Raw genomic sequence first — 18,849 nt, forward strand, 5'->3', positions numbered from 1 at the left:
GAGAGAGAGAGAGAGAGAGAGAGAGAGAGAGAGAGAGAGAGAGAGAGAGAGAGAGAGAGAGAGAGAGATGGGAGGGAGAGAGTGTGAGAGAAAGAGACAGAGAGAGAGAGAGAGAGAGAGAGAGAGGGGGGGGGGGGGGGGGGGGCTACGTACCGGGTCCGTTCTGCTGACGCGTGTGTTTGGTAGCTCTCTCTTTAATTGAAATTGCAGGCCAACGGTTCACTTCTCCTTGGGTTGTTGGGTATCCCCCTCTTTCTTTCAGTCGCAATTTCTCTCTCCGTCTCTTTCTTTCTCTTTCTCTGTCTCTTTCATTCTCTCTCCTCACTTTTCTTCCCTTCACGGCTGTTTGGGATGAGGGGGGGGGGGGGGGGGGCAGAGTGAGAGAGGACAGTAGAATATAGACTATATAATACTACACACTGAAGCTATGTTAGTCATCATCTGGGCCATAAAGCGTAAAGTGACAGGACAGAACGGAGTGAAGAGAGAGGCAGAAATAAAGCGCACAGCAGCACTTTACGTTCAAATCGCCGCGGAGTGAAATATGACGTTTGCTGCCGCAGCGCCTGTTGGCTTTCTACCAAGGGGGGGGGGGGGGGGGGGGGGGGGCTAGGGGGGTACCCACTTACTTTGATGGACTTTCCCAACATTCCCTCATATTTACTATAATGCGGACGGTGCGGGGCAGACACGACGACACACATAGCCTAATAAAAAACATCAACGTGAATTAAAAGCCTGCTGGTCAAAACTGTCAGACGATTACCTATTTACTTTTCACTATTCTTATGGTCTAGTCTAGCCTACTCCATGTTTCCCCAACAAGGGAACCAGCCGACCGTTTTGTGAGGAAGACTACTGTACCTTTTTTTTTAAATGCTTTTTTTTAATCATCAATGAACCAGTGGTTCTCCATCCTCAAACTCAAATCTTTTAATTTCAAGGACCCCCATAACTCTGAGAGTGTTCAAATGGAACCAAATGGACCCGTGAATAGCCTACTCAAGTTAGTTACAGACCTGACTCCTGAGTAACTGACACCCTGTTACAGTACAGACCTGTAAGGGTCCATTTGCAGGGCCGGATTAACACCTCTGGGGGCCCCTGGGCACTGAAGATCCAGAGGGCCCCCTTTGCGTTTTTTCCATTAGAAAAAACCCCCAAAACATACTGGCTCAGTATGTATTGCACATTGGAACAATACATCAATCTGTTTATACCTGAGCTGCTGATATATTACCCATATACGTTAATAATCTCAACTCAGACTTTAACTCAAGTCAAACCTCATTTATAAAGCATATTTATAACGATCAAAGGTCGGCCAAAGTGCTAGACAAAGTGAAAATAAAGACAGACAAAAGTCCCCCACATTCACTCCATATATTCTGTTCCAAGGACATCAGGCTTACCTGTTGTTGTTCCGTAGCTGCTCTCTAAGAAGTCTGTATGGCTCAGTGCATGTTGACAGGTTTGAACTGGGACAAATTGTGTCTCTTTATAGACAGAACTTGAAACAGAACTGTATTCTCAGTTGAGATTCTGCTTGGTTTATATTACTGGTCAGGCTGCAATCAGATGTTATTGGTGACGTACAGTAAGCTGTTTGCTAAAGCCTTTGAGGGACAAGCAGGAGTCATGGTGTAGATGTAATTGTTGGTGGAGTGAAGAGAAGTTGACCAATGACTCAAAAAAGCTGCTGTGGAATAATGTAGAATTATTAACATTGTGAATTGTGTTGCTCATCCGGATGTGGAGTTCAGAAACCAGGGTTATTATGGCTAACTAAACCAAAATAATGAAGACTAGAATTGGGAAAACGTTTTTATTTAGCTGAAATAAAAAATAAAAAGAAGGCTTTACAAATAAATGTTACTAACTTAAACTGTTTTGTGTTTACAAAACAAAAACTAACTAAAATCAGAGAGAAAATGTACTTAGTTTTAGTCGTTGTCAAAAATCTTATAAAATAATTAGGGAGACACAATTGGTCTGCTACATTCTGTATCCAACGCAAAATGGCGGTCAGACGGTGCCTTACTTGTTTTAAACTTAAAAAGTACATTAAAATATGTATTCTGAAAACATTGAAGGTGAGAAATAAGCAATGCAGTACACAAAAGTGTCGCAGCACTATTTGCTCCCCTGAGTCCCCTCTCTGTCCCTCTGGCACTCTGATCAGTGCAGTCTGTGTGAGTCCAGCAATAACATAGCTCGTTGGCTGACACGGCTGTGATTGGTTACATCGAAACACACCCTCGTTTCTGAGCTAAACTTAGCAAACACGTTAGCAATAAAGCCTTTTTTATTATATGTGCTTTTTAACACAAAGAGCCCTTCCATGCTCAGGGGCCCCTGGACATGTGCCCAAAGTGCCCAGATGGAAGATCTATGGGCCTTATACATTTGGAACCCCTGTCTGCCTCCTCAAGGAACCCTGAGGGTCCCTGCAACACACACACACACACACACGCACGCACGCACGCACGCACGCACGCACGCACGCACACACACACACACACACACACACACACACACACACACACACACACACACACACAAGCAGCATTATACTACATAATTATTAGTGTGGGCTGGATATGATCAACATCATTCATGATAGGTTCATAATAGGCATGCAAATCGCTTGAGCAATATTTTTAATTTAAATACTTAATCAGGAAATCGTTTCCCCCCCCATGCTCTGAGGCATGGATGGATATGCTTTCTTATCGCGCAGAAAAAAACAATTATAATATGAGTGAGAGAGAAGCTTGCATAAGTTCCCAGCCGAAAATGTCAAAAATAGTTGATTTAACCACTTAGACCTGAGGCCAGTTTTTTGAAAAAATATTTTGATTTCGTTTTTTATATATATATTTATATATATTCAAAGATTTCCCCAAAAATAGCAGATCTACAAGCTCATAGCGTGGCACTCGGTGCCGCGCTATGAGCTTGTATATCTGCTATTTTTGAATAGCCAAAGAAACCTAAAATGACACAGATGCGTTCCAGAGCTTTGCGAAGATATTCAATGTAGAGCAAAAACACAAAAGATACCAGTATAGTGCCCTGAGGGACTCCGCTCAACAACGTATGGGGTTTAATTAAGTGGTTAAGATTTAGACACTGACAAACCTCCAGAGGAACAATTCCTTAACCATACAGATAATGCGAACTAGAGATTATTCTATTTCCACAGAAAATGTAAGCATGATCACATTAACAAAAACATATAAACAGTATAATAGCTAAATAGAAAATAGCCTAAGAAATGCAGTCAGTACCACTGTGATGTACAGTAGGCTAATTGTACAATTTATTATAGAATCATACACACATAAATTACACTTAAGATGCTCAGTAGTTATTGTTAAGGCACAATGTCTTGACTTAAAGGAAGACTTCGCCCATTTTCAACCGTTTTCAAATCTTCATGTAATTTATGAAGACAGGTAAAAAATGGGTGAAGTCGTCCTTAAATAGAATGAAATGGGGGTGTGGGCTGTGGGCACATCAAGTTGGACACAGTAAAAATCCTCAGAGTTAATTTATCCAGTTGCAACTCCAAAGAGATTATATTGGTACACACTTGGGAGGTAAATTAACTAAGGATTTTACTGGGTAGGCTTCATACAGTGCAAGACACACACACAGAGAGAGAGAGAGAGAGAGAGAGAGAGAGAGAGAGAGAGAGAGAGAGAGAGTATACAGTCTGTTTCAGACAGAGGATTCCCTCACCGACTAAAGCATCACAGCAAAGTGGGACGGACTCATACTGTACAGAGGAGGGGGGTTTGCACAAGGGGAGAGGAAGGATGGTAGCAGAAGGGGCTAGGAAAGGACACAAGGGTACGTGTCTGCATAAACAGCATCTCAAGCAAAAACATTTTTTTTTTAATTAAACGACCTCTCAAGCTCAAACATTTCTTTTTAATCACTCCGTCAGAAACGTGTGTCCCTGGAGAGCCGGAACGCACCGTCATCCCTGACCAGAGCCCTGATTGGCTGGGACAGCAGTGGAGGATCTCCCCGCCGCTTACACGCCCCTCGGCGTGGTGAGAGGGGGGACATCAGTCTCATAGATCATCAAAATCCCCTCATAATCATGATCGACATTGACGTTATTGTAGGCGAGGCATGGCATGCTCCATAACTATGGGGCATGCTATATAGAATTATGGGGCACGCCGTGATGTGGCCTAATTATTATATTAATTGTAATCATCATTTGTTATAACCAGAGGCGTCATTTCAGAAAGAAATAGGGGGTGGCAAAAATAAGTTACCACTTGAGCGCTATTTCCAAAATAGCAAAAATTGGGATCTGATGAAATGTTTGAAAATGTTTGAAAATACCAAAATAGGGATGCAAGGTTGAAAGTGGTTAATAAATGTATGTATGGTTGCAGACAAGATAACGCATGTCTATAACATGGTTCACATGTCACATGTATGGATAGGCATGGATTGAGATGCACTCAGTGTTGATCTGAAATCAGATTATAATCTGCAAAAAAAATTGGGTGGGGGAAAATATACATACAATAACTGAATTTGAGGTAAAATGTGAACAGACCCAAATGATTCTCTGATTATAACCATTATTGCCTTTATGCCAGAATAGCACGGGTCACACGACGCGCTAACACTTAATGGATCCGCTGGTTATTTTGGTTACTCACAATGAAGTTGATTGATGACTGTAAAAACCAAAAAGGTAAATCCAACAAAACAGAGCAGTGATCCAGGCTTAAATTTAAATCAACAAACAAACTAAACTAAATAAACGTTTGCTGATCTATTTATGCTGTGTCGGTGTGTGCACGGTTGAACAGCTTTTCTCTTCGTTCTCTACGGTCTTGCGTTCCTGCAAACCTACGCTGTTCTATTCCCCCAGGCGACCGGTATGGGCAACATGTCTTCAAATCTGAAATGGCTCCAACAATCTGCATCAACATCTGTGATATTTTCCATTTACAGCTGTATGTATGGAGGAGTACAGCATCTTCTTAAAGTCAGTCTGTCATTGTTGTCACAGTAACCATCATCATTAGTCTTTGAGACACTCATACACAGTGGTGGAACAAGTACTCACATTTCTTACTTAGGTAAAAGTATCAATACTGCAATATAGAAATACTCTGTTACAAGTAAAAGTCTGGAATTCTAAACTTGAGTAAAAGTACAAAAGTATTGGTATCAAAAATGTACTTAACGTACCAAAAGTAAAAGTACTCATTGTGCAGAATGTCCCATTTCATGTTTTCAAATGTATAAAAATCTTTTGAAAATAGCAGATCTACAAGCTCACAATGTGTCGCATCGCGACGCATTGGGAGCTTGTAGATCGGCTATTTTCGAATAGCCAAAATGTATATAGGGCTGAAGTGGTTAATGTAATAATAATCAAAATCTTAATCTAGTAACTAGATTTCCAATAATGATAGTGGAGTAAAAGTACAATATTTGCCTCCGAGATGTAGTGGAGTAGAAGTGGAGTGGAAATACTCAAGTAAAGTACAAATACCTCAAAATTGTACTTAAGTACAATACTTAAGTAAATGTACTTAGTTACTTTAAACTGCTGCTCATACATGTATTTGGGAGCGTGGCCAAGTCCACCACTGTCAGTATCAGCATTGAGTTTGTGAGCATACAGTGATAGATCTGTTCTGTCCTAGCAACCTATGGTTAAGTATCGTTGAGTAACGTAGTGCAGGGACCCTGGCAACATGACATAATGAAGACAGGACGTCCATTTATTTGTTTTTCCAGCTCCCGAGCCACGACAAGGAGCCAAATCCATGCAAGAAGCACGTTTGTTTTCACCTCCAACACACTCGCATGACGTCGATTCACTTCCCCTCTTTGCATCTACTAGGGCGCAGTTAAAATAATCACCCTTGTTGTTAACATCGGCGTCATCCCACCAGTGTTGATTTTGTCGACTAAAACTAGGACAGAAAAAAATCGTCGACTACCTTTTTTCACTGACGAAAACTAGATAACGAAATAAAAACTAAGCTACGATGACTAAAACTAAGACTAAATGTATTGACAATTTTCAACAAATAAAAAGCTAGACTAAAATGTTAGTGAGGGACTAAGGGAAAGAGATCCCGTAGAACTAAAAATAGTTTTATGTGTTGCGGTCGAGTGTTGCACTCGTTGTGAGCTTGTAGATCGTCTATTTTCAGCATGCAACCTAGTGTAAAATCAGGCATTACGAAGCCATCAAGGCACCGCCAAAATACATTATAGTCGACTAAATCAACTGTAGATTTAGGAGACTATAATCTTATAATAATTAGTCAACTAAAACTAGACAAAAACAAAAAAAATCTGATAACTAAAATATGACAAACTAAATGTATTTCTATTCAAAAGACTATGACTAAAACTAAATCACAGTTCGCTGTCAAAATTAACACTGCATCCCACATGATATTTACTGCTATTTACTGATATTTACTAAGAAGTAGGTTAGGACAGTGTCATATTACTGTCAATCTTCATCATCTTCATCATGGTCATCATTATCATTGGTATTAATTAAGTGATGAGGACTAAACAAAGAATTTGTTTTAGCTACACTAGTTTTAACTCTAGGCTTTATGGCCTCATGTTTTAAATGTTTTGTTTCAATTTCTTAGATGTTTTTTAAAAGTGCATTATAAATCAAATCCATTATTATTATTAATTGAATTTACAACTCAATGCCACCAGCAACAGCAGTACAACGATCCTAATATCAAATCCGACGATTCATATTTACTCCTGTAAAGTGAATTATCACTTTAAACACATGTTTAACCTACTATTTTATCCAGAGCATGCATGACATATTGTCACATTTCATCAGCGTCAATAAAAGCTATATGATGATAACTATGACATTTAAGGCATGTCAATGTACTCTAGGACTAATGAGTGTCATTTTAAATCCATTCTGACTGATTACTCGCTTGAAAAAAGGCATGACATGGATGCCATTCAGTATACAGAGGTGCACGTGCGTGCGCACAGGCATACACACACTTACAAATACCCCCCCACACACACACACACACACACACTGATGCATACCCATATGTGTGTCCATTCTCATTCATGTGTGAAAACAAGCAGAATATGGATGCTAGGGTTCTTGTGGTTTAACCGATTAAGACCGGGAAAGAATCTGTGTCTTTTTTAGATTTCTTTGGCTATTTAAAAATAGCAGATATACAAGGTCACAGCAGATCTGCTATTTCTGAAAAATCGTGAAATTTTTCACTCTGTTGCAGAAGTTTAACTCTGTTATAACTTCTGGGGGTCTCTGGAACAAAACATTTTGAGATGGGGGTCCACGTCCAAATACATATAATTTTTAGAACCACTGATATTATAGCAACAAAAGTTTTTTCAAAAAACTGTTAGTATTTAGAAGACATTTGTAGAATCCCCAGAAGCAAAGATTTGAGTTACAAATGTTTGCTTTAAAAATATATATAAACGATTTTCCCCCAAAATAGCAGATCTACAAGCTCATAGTGCGGCACTTGGTGCTGCACTATGAGCTTGTAGATCTGCTGTTTTTGAATAGCCAGAGAAATCTAAAATGACACAGATGCGTTCCCGGTCTTAATGGGTTAATATGCTCACAATCTTGGGATTGTTAGGGGGGATGCTAGGGATGCTAAATAATTACGTCAAAGGCACACTGACATGGGTCTGGAAAGCAGACACATCTGCCAGAGAGAATCTCATCTGCTAATAATATCCATGTGGGTGGTTAGTGTCTGACCACACCACGCTAACACTGACCGACAAGGTTAGGACAACCAAGTCGCCCGTACAGAAACCATTGCAACATAAAACTCAACAACTGATAAAATGCTGACAAAAGATGTTGTGGTAAATAATGTAGTCTTTCATTATTGCTGGAATCCCCCCCCCCCCCCCCAACCCAGGGTGTACTCCAAAACTGTCTTTAAGATGATGATGATCCAAGTGTATCTGTTTTAATACGAGAGTGTGTGTGTGTGTGTGTGTGTGTGTGTGTGTGTGTGTGTGTGTGTGTGTGTGTGTGTGTGTGTGTGTGTGTGTGTGTGTGTGTGTGCGTGCGCGTGTGCGTGTGTATGCGTGTGTGGGGTCTATGGAGCAGACAGACAGCTAGGTGTGTAGATCTTCACCGTCTCGTCCCACGAACAGTCCACCACCTGTGAACACACGGAAACCAAGATGTAACACAGGTACAGTACTACGTCTTCTATACCAGGGCTTATCAAGAAAGCTGGATCTGTCCTCGGTACCACCTCGAATACTGTGGGGGAGGTGGCCAATAGCAGGATGAAGACTGAAACTCCTGGCCATCATGGACAATCCCTCTCGCCCCCTACATGACACTGTGGTAGGGCAGAAAAGCACCTTTAGCAACAGACCGTTGCACCCAGGTTGCAAGAAGAAGTGTTACAGGAGATATTTTCTGCCTGCAGCAATAAGACTCTTTAGTAGTGTTTTGTCTGTAATTCTTTAATAGTGTAGGTTGACTATGCTTAAATGCCTATTTTAGATGTTTTTAGCGGTGCCAACCGCTCTACACTTGACTTTGTCCGTATGTCCGTCCGTCCGTCCGTCGTCCGTATGAGCCCGGGATGAGCACGGCAAAGAAGAAACACATACAAACACACGCGCACGCACACACACACACACACACACACACACACGGACGTGGAGACTGCCTATGCCATCTCTCCTCTCATTGGCCACACGTGGCACTGGTTATCAAAGAGGGGTCCAGGGACCCCCAGCGTATGTTATGTCCGAGCACGGGATGAGCACGGGATTTTAACCAGCTACAACTCCAGTTCCCAGCATGCCACCAAGTCCAAATTCAGTATGTGGACTTAGACCACCAATAGGGACGAGCATGAGTTGCTGAAGCCCCGCCCCCTCTGTCCAGGGACCCCCAGCGTATGTTATGTCCGTCCGCCCGTATGAGCACGGGATGAGCACGGGATTTTAAACAGCTATAACTCCAGTTTCCAGCATGCCACCAAGACCAAATTTAATATGTGGACTTAGACCACCAATAGGGACGAGCATGAATTGCTGAAGCCCCGCCCCCTCTGTCCAGGGACCCCCAGCGTATGTTATGTCCGTCCACCCGTATGAGCACGGGATGAGCACGGGATTTTAAACAGCTATAACTCCAGTTTGCAGCATGACACCAAGTCCAAATTTGGTATGTGGACTTAGACCACCAATAGGGACGAGCATGAATTGCTGAAGCCCCGCCCCCTCTGTCTTCCCATTGGCTGGCCTTTAAACAGTCATAACTCAAGTTCGCAGCATGCTACGGAGTACAAATTTTGCACATGGACTAAAACCACCAATAGGGACGAACTGTAATTACTTAAGCCCCACCCCCTCTGTCTGCCCATTGGCTGGGCTTTAAACAGCCATTATTCCAGTTTGCAGCATGCTACCAAGTACAAATTTGGTAAGTGGACTCAGACCACCAATAGGGACGAACTGAAATGACTTAAGCCCCGCCCCAAAGGCACCGCTTCCTTCACACAGGGTGTGATTTTTATTATTATAATGTGTTTTTATTGATGTCTCTATGAGAGTTGCTGTAACACCTTAATGTCCCCTCGGGATGAATAAAGTACCTACCCTACCTTTTCAAACTGACAGTGGTCCTTCCTTTAGACCAGTTTTTATCCAGTTTTTCTCCTGGTCCCTTGCCGCCCTCACACCCAATTAAAATGTTGGCTACGTTTTGCTCTGAAAAGTAGGCCTAATGTTTGTTTATTATTCTTGTTGCTCCGAAAACATGTCACTGAATACCGAATAAGCGAATTTACATGAATCTGAAGTGAACTGTATCAGAATGTGATAATTAGCCTAACTTCCCAGGGGTGCCATGTAATTATTCCGACGTCCCGTTGGTCCGACTGGCCCCATTATAACCAACCCTATTCCTAAGCCTTACCTCACACTAACCCAACGTTTTTCTGACTGTTGGGACGTCGGGATATGCATGGGAGGTCCGAGAATTATGGGCGGACCCTTTACCAGGGAGGGGAAAAAAAACATGTTTTGTAAAGGCTTAACCCATTAAGACCTGAGGCGATTCTTAAAAATGTTTTCTAAATCCTAACATTTTTTTTTGTGTGCCAGCGATTTTCGTGTTTTATAACCTTTTCGACCGGTCACAGAAATGTTATATCCATTATAATCGTTTGTCTGGCCGTGTTTATAAACACACACGACAGATCGACCAGCACTCAAAGAGTTACATTTTTTCTCTTTGTCTCAATTCTCCCTCTCTCTGCCCCTCCCTAACAGGCTGCAAGCGTCATATCCGGTGGCTGTAGTCGTATTTCCGCCCCCCCTTCCGCAGGCCATCTTAGCTCAGCTTAGCTTATGATCGGGTTTCAGATCGTTGGTAAAGACACCGACAACGACTGTTCGTCGTCCAGAGTAAAGAAAATATAACCGGAGCTCTCTGTTCGTTTTTTATACCGTGTTTTGCCCTATTTTGCCTAAAAATATATTTTTTCAAGCTAAAACCGGAAACCGCTATTTCTGCATCCGGGTGAGTGGGATGTGAGTGGAAAGGGAACCCGATCACGGAATTTACAGAAAACAGCGTGATCGTTTATTAAACTTCACGTATATCTACGTTTTTTTTTCACGGTTGGCACTCAACGCCACTTTTTGCAAAACTGTAGATTTACGGTTTTGGCACCCAATGTGTTAAAATAGGCCAGGGATGACATTGTATTATTATTTACTGTACAACAGTTACAGTTATATATTGGAACATCAGCCTCTAAATGGGTCTTGTTATTGATCACACACAGCAATCAAGGTGCCAATCTAGTGCAGGCACCAAACAAGAAGCATTCAATGGTAACACTGTAATTACAGAAGAGCATTATGGATTGTGATCCGAGGTTGCTGTTGGTTTCGCCCCAAATAATCCCTCATAATATGGGGTCGTGGTAGAAAAAAGTTTGTGAACCCCTGCTATAGAGGGTTCCAAATGGACCCTAACATGTCTGTAACTCTGAGAGTTATGGTGGTCCTTGAGATGTAAAAGTCTGAGAAACACCGGTATTGTAATTGCATGGCAGACGTGAAGTCCACATAACCAGCTCTGATAGTGTGATAAAAAACGGTTCCAGAAACGGTTCCAAATGGGATGGAACCGATTCCAGTTCCACAATGTTGGATCCGGTTTCTTCCGGTTCCGGAGGGAGTTCCAAGCTAAATGATAGATAGTAATAGGAACCAAATGAACCCTTATGGGTCTGTAACTCAGAGAGTGTACAAATGGAACCAAATGGACCCTAACGGGTCCATTTGGTTCCATTTGTACACTCTCAGAGTTAAATTAACATTTATTTAACAATATAAATTGGGGTCCCAGAGATAGAAATGCCATTAAATGGAGGTCCGTAGCCCTAATGCATGTCAAACTGGGGGTCTTTGAAATTAAACTTGTTGAGAATCCCTGCTAGAGCCGTCAAAATCTTCTCTTATGGGGGTCCCTGGCATATCTTTTCAAATGGGGATTCGCGGGCTAATAAGTGTCAATTTGGGGGTCCTTGACATGAATACGTCTGAGAACCACTAATGTAGATGATAGCTACCAGCACAGCTGTGTGGCCCCATGCGTATGGAGGGCACCTCAAGGAGAGGTTCTCCTCTTCCAGTTGTCACTGGGTGGGTGCAACGACTTGTCTTTGTGATGTCGTTGCGTGAAGACATCATTAGAATACACTATGTCGTTACTCAAAACTGACAGAACGTCAACACACCGTTAAACACACGAGCCCTGACGTCCCTGTTTTGCTCATGTCATTATAGGCAGGAATGTTCAAAACTAGCAGACACTGTCACAAGGCTTAGTTGTGAGCTTGTCGATCTTTTTTTTTAGATTTTAAAAGTGTAAAATAGGGCTAAAGGGATTCATGTACAGAGCACAGCTATAATCATGTGTGTACACTACAGGTCACACTTCAGGCAGGAAACACACACAATAAATACGTATTTAATTGCATTTATTGCGCAAAAATAACGGAAATAGCAGAGCTACAATCTCACAAACGATGTGATGCGTTGTGCTTGTAGGTCTAATATTCTCACTATTTTTGAAATGGCATCCTATAGTTTCTATAGTTTCAATGTACAGATTATTTTTTATATTATATTGTTTTTTAAGACTGAAGCTAGGTTCTTGGTTTACCTAAGATCCTAGTTTACTGAGACACTAGCAAGGTAAACACATACATCAAATGCAAGGAGACAGTGTCTCCTTGCATTTGATGTATGTGTTTACCTTGCTCTGGATAAGAGGGTCTGCTAAATGCCTAAATTGTAAATTGAAAATAACGAAAGCCTGGGAAGGAGGCTAGTTCATAGGGCATAGGTCAGTGATTCTCAACCTGTGGGCCGGGGCACACTGGTGGGCCGTAAGGATAGTGTAAGTGGGCCACCAAATAATTGGCAAAACACTAAGACTTTATTGATATTATAACATTAATAATATTTTTCAAAAAAGTCAAGGTATCGTTTCTTTAAAATCTTGAAAAATGTGTTTTCATTGTGGTACCAATAAATGCAGTAGTTGCTTCAAGTATAAGTATGTTAGTTACACTGATCCACGCCGGAACACAATTGATTGATTGATCACACATTCCATGCCAGAGTTTAATATCATAATGTACTCACCAGTGCCAGCGGTTTATTGTTGTTTTTTAGTTTTTTTCACCTCAACAGCGTTCAGCGCGGAGAAAAACAACACCGAGATAATGGCGATTTAGCGGAAGCTTTAGAGCGGCGGCGGATGGGAACGAAAATCTTCTATTGACATTCATTTCCGTTTCCGGTTGTGCTACAATGAAATGTGTCACTGCGAGAGAGTGCTACAATGAAATGTGTCACTGCGAGAAAGTGCTACAATGAAATGTCTCACTGCGAGAGAGTGCTACAATGAAATGTGTCACTGCGAGAGAGAGAGAAAAAAAAAAACACTTTGCGTAGATCTACGCGACTGGCACGCTGCGCTGTTATTTAGGTTCGCGTAGATCTACGTGATTGGCACGCGATGGGTTAAAATAAACATTCTCTGAAAATGTTAAGTGGTCAGGTGGGTGGGCCGCGCATGCTTTCAAAACCACTGGCATAGGTGATAGAATAGGTCACATGATTGGTTGGACAAGGAAAGGGGCGCGGTTAATCATTGTGGATATTACGTGTATGTCTGTGTGCATGTGGCTTTTAACTTTTTTTCTACACAAACAGAACATATTGTAAAATTATACTGCACTTTTGTCACTTAAATAACTAACATAACAATAACTCCATTCCCTAATTGCCAAGCAGCAGACACATTCATTACAAATGAATCCATTCCATGGAATACATTTTATTCCAAGCTAATCCACGTATAATAGGGTAATCTATTCATTGCATAAATTGCACAGCAGAGTCTTGGCTAGTACAATCATGCACGCACGCACGCACGCACGCACGCACGCACGCACGCACGCACGCACGCACGCACGCACGCACGCACGCACGCACGCACGCACGCACGCACACACACACACACACACACACACACACACACACACACACACACACACACACACACACACACACACACACACACACACACACACACACACACACACACACATTTCTATTACTATTCTTGTGAGGACATCAAAGATTGTATCAATGCCATTTCTACAATAATTGTTATTGTAAGTTGTGAGCTTGTGAATGGGCTATTTTCGTACAAGACACTGGAGTGCAATTAAGTATAAACTAGAAAAAGTGCTCGTCGGAGCACTTTTTCACATGACCATAGAGATAATGTGTACCATTGTGTTTTACAAAACTCTGCTTATGGTGGCGCAATAATTGGGCAATGTGAAAAGGGTGGCATTTGTTCCTCAACATATAATATCATAATATCCATGCAAAGGTTCACAGCAATCGGACGCTGCGTTCATGATTTGAGGCATTTTGTTCAAAACGGAGCACTCCTGCAAACTTTGGAAGCCAATCTTAGCCAATCAGGATGGAATACGACAAATACCACAGACCCCGTTTGGTTTAATGATTATAGAGATACTGTGTACCGATTTGGTCACGTTTGGACAAAATCTGTAGGAGTAATATAAAAAAATGTGATTTGCAAAAATCGGCCTTCTGGTGGCGCTGTAACATGCCCATGTGAAAGATTTGGGGCAGAGGTTCTGCTCTGGCATCCAGGGAGTGTGTGTGTACAGTTTCACGTCGATCGGCTCCGGAGATCAGTTGTTCACAGACAGACAGACAGGGTGCAAAACATAGTCTCGGACATGCCATGCAATGAGGCTTAACTCCCCCTAAACCTAACCCCAACCTGAACGTGTTCCTCATTGTATTCCTAACTCTAATCCTTTTTAACCATAAAACAACCGTTTCTCTTGTGAGGACCAGGAAAATGGTCCTCACAATGTCTACACACACACGCACGCACGCACGCACGCACGCACACACACACACACACACACACACACACACACACACACACACACACACACACACACACACACACACACACACACACACACACACACACACACACACACACACACACACACACACACACACACACACACACACACACACACACACACACACACACACACACACAGGTTGTAGATGCCATAGAGGGAGAGGGTTACACTGAGGGCCAGTGGGTGGAGAACAGAGCATATGGGCTCATTGTGCTCCGTTGTTGGAAGGTAAATACACAATAGCAACTAGTAGACTATAGGCTGGCTTTACAGGGAGAAACACACACATGCTTTGTACTGTATTACTATACTTGTGAGGACCTCAACATTTTAGAACGGCAATTTTAGGAATGCCATTATTGAACCTGAAGCCAAAAAATATATACGGTTATACTGTATGCAAGGTTGCACTGTGACGCGTTTTGACCTTGTAGATCGTCTATTTTTCGGTGAGCAACTGAGTATCAACCAGGCATAACTCCATCCAACCTAAGCTTTTTGTTAACCATCATCTCTCAAAACAGATCAAAGAAACATGCACTCAACACGCATGTACGCACGCTCGCACGCAACATGCACTCAACACGCACGCACGCGCGCGCACGCACGCACGCACGCACGCACACACACACACACACACACACACACACACACACACACACACACACACACACACACACACACACACACACACACACACACACACACACACACACACACACACACACACACACACACACACACACACACACACACACCATAAAATGACTTTAAATATAGCACAGACAACCCTCGGTATCTACCCAGAACAAGCCAGCAGATCACAAAGAGATTCAAAGAGAATCAGAGCATCAAGCCTGATATCCTGTACACTGTACTTAGTGGAGCACCAGTGTCCCATGCAGAGAACAGAAGCTCACCAACACGTCGCAATGCGATGCGTTGCAATGCGACCTGTTTTTTTTCTGCACGTGCCGTGAGCTTGTAAATCTGCTACTTTCAGCACGCAACACACAACCGTGCGCAACCGAGTATAGCGGGGCTCTCACTGTGGCTGCAACCACACTGCTGTTATTCTCTGCATCCGTGCTTCAGGAGGATAAGTGGAGAGGAGAGAGATTACCTGTCCTTTGGTCCCATGCTGTTGTTCCATAAGGAAGGAGGGGAAGGAAGTAAGGAAAGGAAGGAAGGAAATGATGGGGTGGGGGGGGAGGGGAGAAAGAAAAAGAAGAGAGACTGAGAGCTAAACACTAATGTAGAGGCGAAAACAGAAAACATCCTAGTGTAGAGCCCTGAGGGACTCCGCTTAACAATGTACGGGGGTTTAAGTGGTTAAAGTGTTTGTGAAGCTCCAGTGTCATATCAACGGGGAGCAGACAGGCTTCCAGAAACAGCTGGAGACAAGTCAATTATAACATTGACACACAGGCCCCTGTGGTCCCTGCCGGACCCCTGTGGACCCCCGTTGGCCCCTGTGGGTCCCTGGTGCTCCACAGGACATATTCCTGCCTCTCATCTCTGTTCCTCCATTCCCTCCATACTTCCTCTCTTCTCTAGGGAGTAGTTTTACTCTCAACGTGTATATACTCTGTGTTCCTTCATCTTTGTTTCCTCCTCCATTCCTCGCTTCATCTCTAGTCTTTTTCTTTCTTTCTGTCTTTCTTTCTTTCATCATTTCTTGCTCTCTCCCTCTATAATCACTCCCTCACATCCTCGCCAGGGATATAAACGGCTGTCATCTGAATGACACGGCCAGTTCCCCTTTCATCTCCTCCGGCTACAGACAGACATACGTACACGGAGGCGGACAGACAGACAGACAAAAGGGACAGCCAGGGGACCCAGAGAGCATGGTGTGTGTGTGGGTAATGGATTTGGCCCCGGCCCACAGCACCATGGCTTAAACAACAACGACGACAACAACAACAGAATTGTGGTTCTGCCGCAGTGGACATTCTCATAAAGAGTCTCCCTCTCTCTACAGCTGTCCGCTGGTAGAATATCTGTTGTACTGTAGTCAGAATCGGAACACATCGGCTGCTTTATTGGCGATACTGATGTTGTCGAAAAAAAGTCAAATAATCGAAACGTATCGTATCGTTCTAAATGAACCTGTATCGTTCATGTATCGTATCGACAACCGAGTATCGTGACATGTATCGAATCGTTGTTAAAGCGTATCGTTACACCCCTACGGGTAGGTCAGTATATCGCCTACTCGTCGCCTACTCGCCCATTCAATGGTCTGATAAAACGTGATAATCTCCCATTCAATGCATTGATAGCATTCGAAGCCGCTGGACTATACCCCAGTGGCTCTCAACCTTTTTTGGATCAGGGCCCACTTGAAAAGTGTTCGTGGCCGACCCATCTGACAACTTGACACGGCAGCGTTAAGTGGTCAGATGGGTTTTTCAAGGTGCTTTTTTACACTATGTTTTTTTATATTAATGTTATATTATCATTCAAATCTGTAACCCATTTTGCCAATTATTTGGGGGCCCACTTGCAATATCCTCGCTGCCCACAGTTTAAGAATCGCTTCTCTACCCCATTATACTTCGTTAGTATGCCTTTTTTTTCCCCTGACTGTAAATTCTCCTGCAAAACAAAATAAAATCCCCAAAACAAAACACAGCAGTCTCGGGTGGGTTTGGATGTGGGGCAGGCAGAGCAGGGGTTAAGTGTGATTCCAGAGAGGAGAGCGTCTTAAACGCAACGCGGACACGAGGGGAGGGAGGGGTATATAATGTGAGTTGTTGAACGCAGCCCTGTCAGTCAAGCGTTCCGCTACGCACCTATAGACAAGAGGAGAGTGAGTCATTCTCCAGGGAGAGGAATGCCCTTAATTACCTCTTAACAACAGGCCACAATGGACAGGGACACACGCATACTGTACACGTGTGTGTGGCACTGCGTGTGTGTGTGTTTGTCAGTACACACACACACACATGCACATCCTGGCCAAGACTGCAGCAAAAAAGCACCACAGGAAGGGAGAGAGAGAGAGAGAAAGAGAGAGAGAGAGAGAGAGTGGAGTGCAATATGGGGAAAGGGAAGGTCCGCGGAGGAAAGAGGTGATGAGGGATTTAATGAGAAAGGGGGAAGAGGAGGGCAGAGGGTGACAGAAGAAAGGCTCGAGCAGAACGACTAGAGGAAATTGAAAATAACAAATGTTTAACAAACTCCCAACCTCCCCACAACCCGTCACCCTGTGGTCCTAATACTGTAGGTTAAAAACCGCAAGAGTAAAACAATGTTCTTTCCATGCTTTACACTTGAAACATTGCCATTTTTTTCCCCTGAAACTGAATTCCCCCCTGTGGGATTAACATTTCTGGGGGTGTACACCCAACAAGTGCAAGTCAGTCAGAATAAATGTGGGGGGGTACTGGCGGAGAAGAGATCCAGTAGAACTAAGACAAGTCATTTTATGCTTGGCTATTTTCGGCACACAGCTGAAGTAAATCAGCCATTACGACGCCATCAAGGCCCGCCAAAATACATTTTAGTCGACATAAAAACAACTGTAGCTTTAGTTCACTAAAATCATGCGGTATAGAGTACAGAAGTCCTGACGTCACTCGTTCATCCCCAGGTTCGTAAAGTAATTTCGCTATGGAGAATAACATTGGGTCATCATAGAATCGTCTCATACTGTATAAGAATTGTGGTCCAAAAATAAACAAACTGTCTCGGCGATATTGTCAGGGAGGAGGTTCTGTATCGTTTATGATAGTCAGTCACTTATATTTGATACAGTCTGTTTCTGGCGAAAATTTAACTAATTCGGCGGAAGTAACATTATCGTTTTCTCACCGTCAGTTGATGCTTCATATCCATGATTACAACTACGTGCATTAAACCTTCTGCACTTTACCGGAAATTCAGAGCTAAGTTTCTCTGAGACAGCAGGAGGCATATAGGCGCGTCAGAGTAGTCGAGAGACAGGGATTATTTCGGGATATTTGGGATTACTGTCCGTACGGCGTTTGCGTCAGTGTGTAATGTGATGCAATTCGCCAAGAATTAAACCGGTTATCTCGTAGCTTCAAGACAGTCTCTTTAAGAAAACAGTCAAATCCTCGGCGATAATCCCACTTGAAACTCTGAGAGTGTTAACTAATGTAACCAAATGGACCCGTAAGGGTCCATTTGGTTACATTTGTCAACACTCTCAGAGTTTAAATGAACCCTGAGGATTTTGCTCTGCGAGCCTGTGTAATCTTTGACATAAAGAGAGGAGAGGAACACGACAAATGAGGGAATTGAGAAA

The 18,849-nt window shown here is 42.9% G+C and overlaps 1 protein-coding gene across 1 annotated transcript in view; it reads right to left on the reverse strand.

Annotated features, from left to right (window-relative positions):
* Positions 1-3,258: 3,258 nt before the first annotated feature.
* The window catches only part of pex7 (peroxisomal biogenesis factor 7), a 104,812-nt gene continuing 89,221 nt past the window's right edge, over positions 3,259-18,849 (reverse strand). The window contains exon 10 of the mRNA XM_084083093.1: positions 3,259-8,207. Coding sequence (XP_083939219.1) covers positions 8,142-8,207 — 66 coding nt within the window. The 3' untranslated portion in view covers positions 3,259-8,141. The remainder of the gene's footprint in view (positions 8,208-18,849) is intronic.

The sequence above is a fragment of the Gymnoscopelus microlampas genome (genome assembly GCF_963454915.1).
Source record: "Gymnoscopelus microlampas genome assembly, chromosome: 16".
Taxonomy (NCBI): Eukaryota; Metazoa; Chordata; class Actinopteri; order Myctophiformes; family Myctophidae; genus Gymnoscopelus; species Gymnoscopelus microlampas.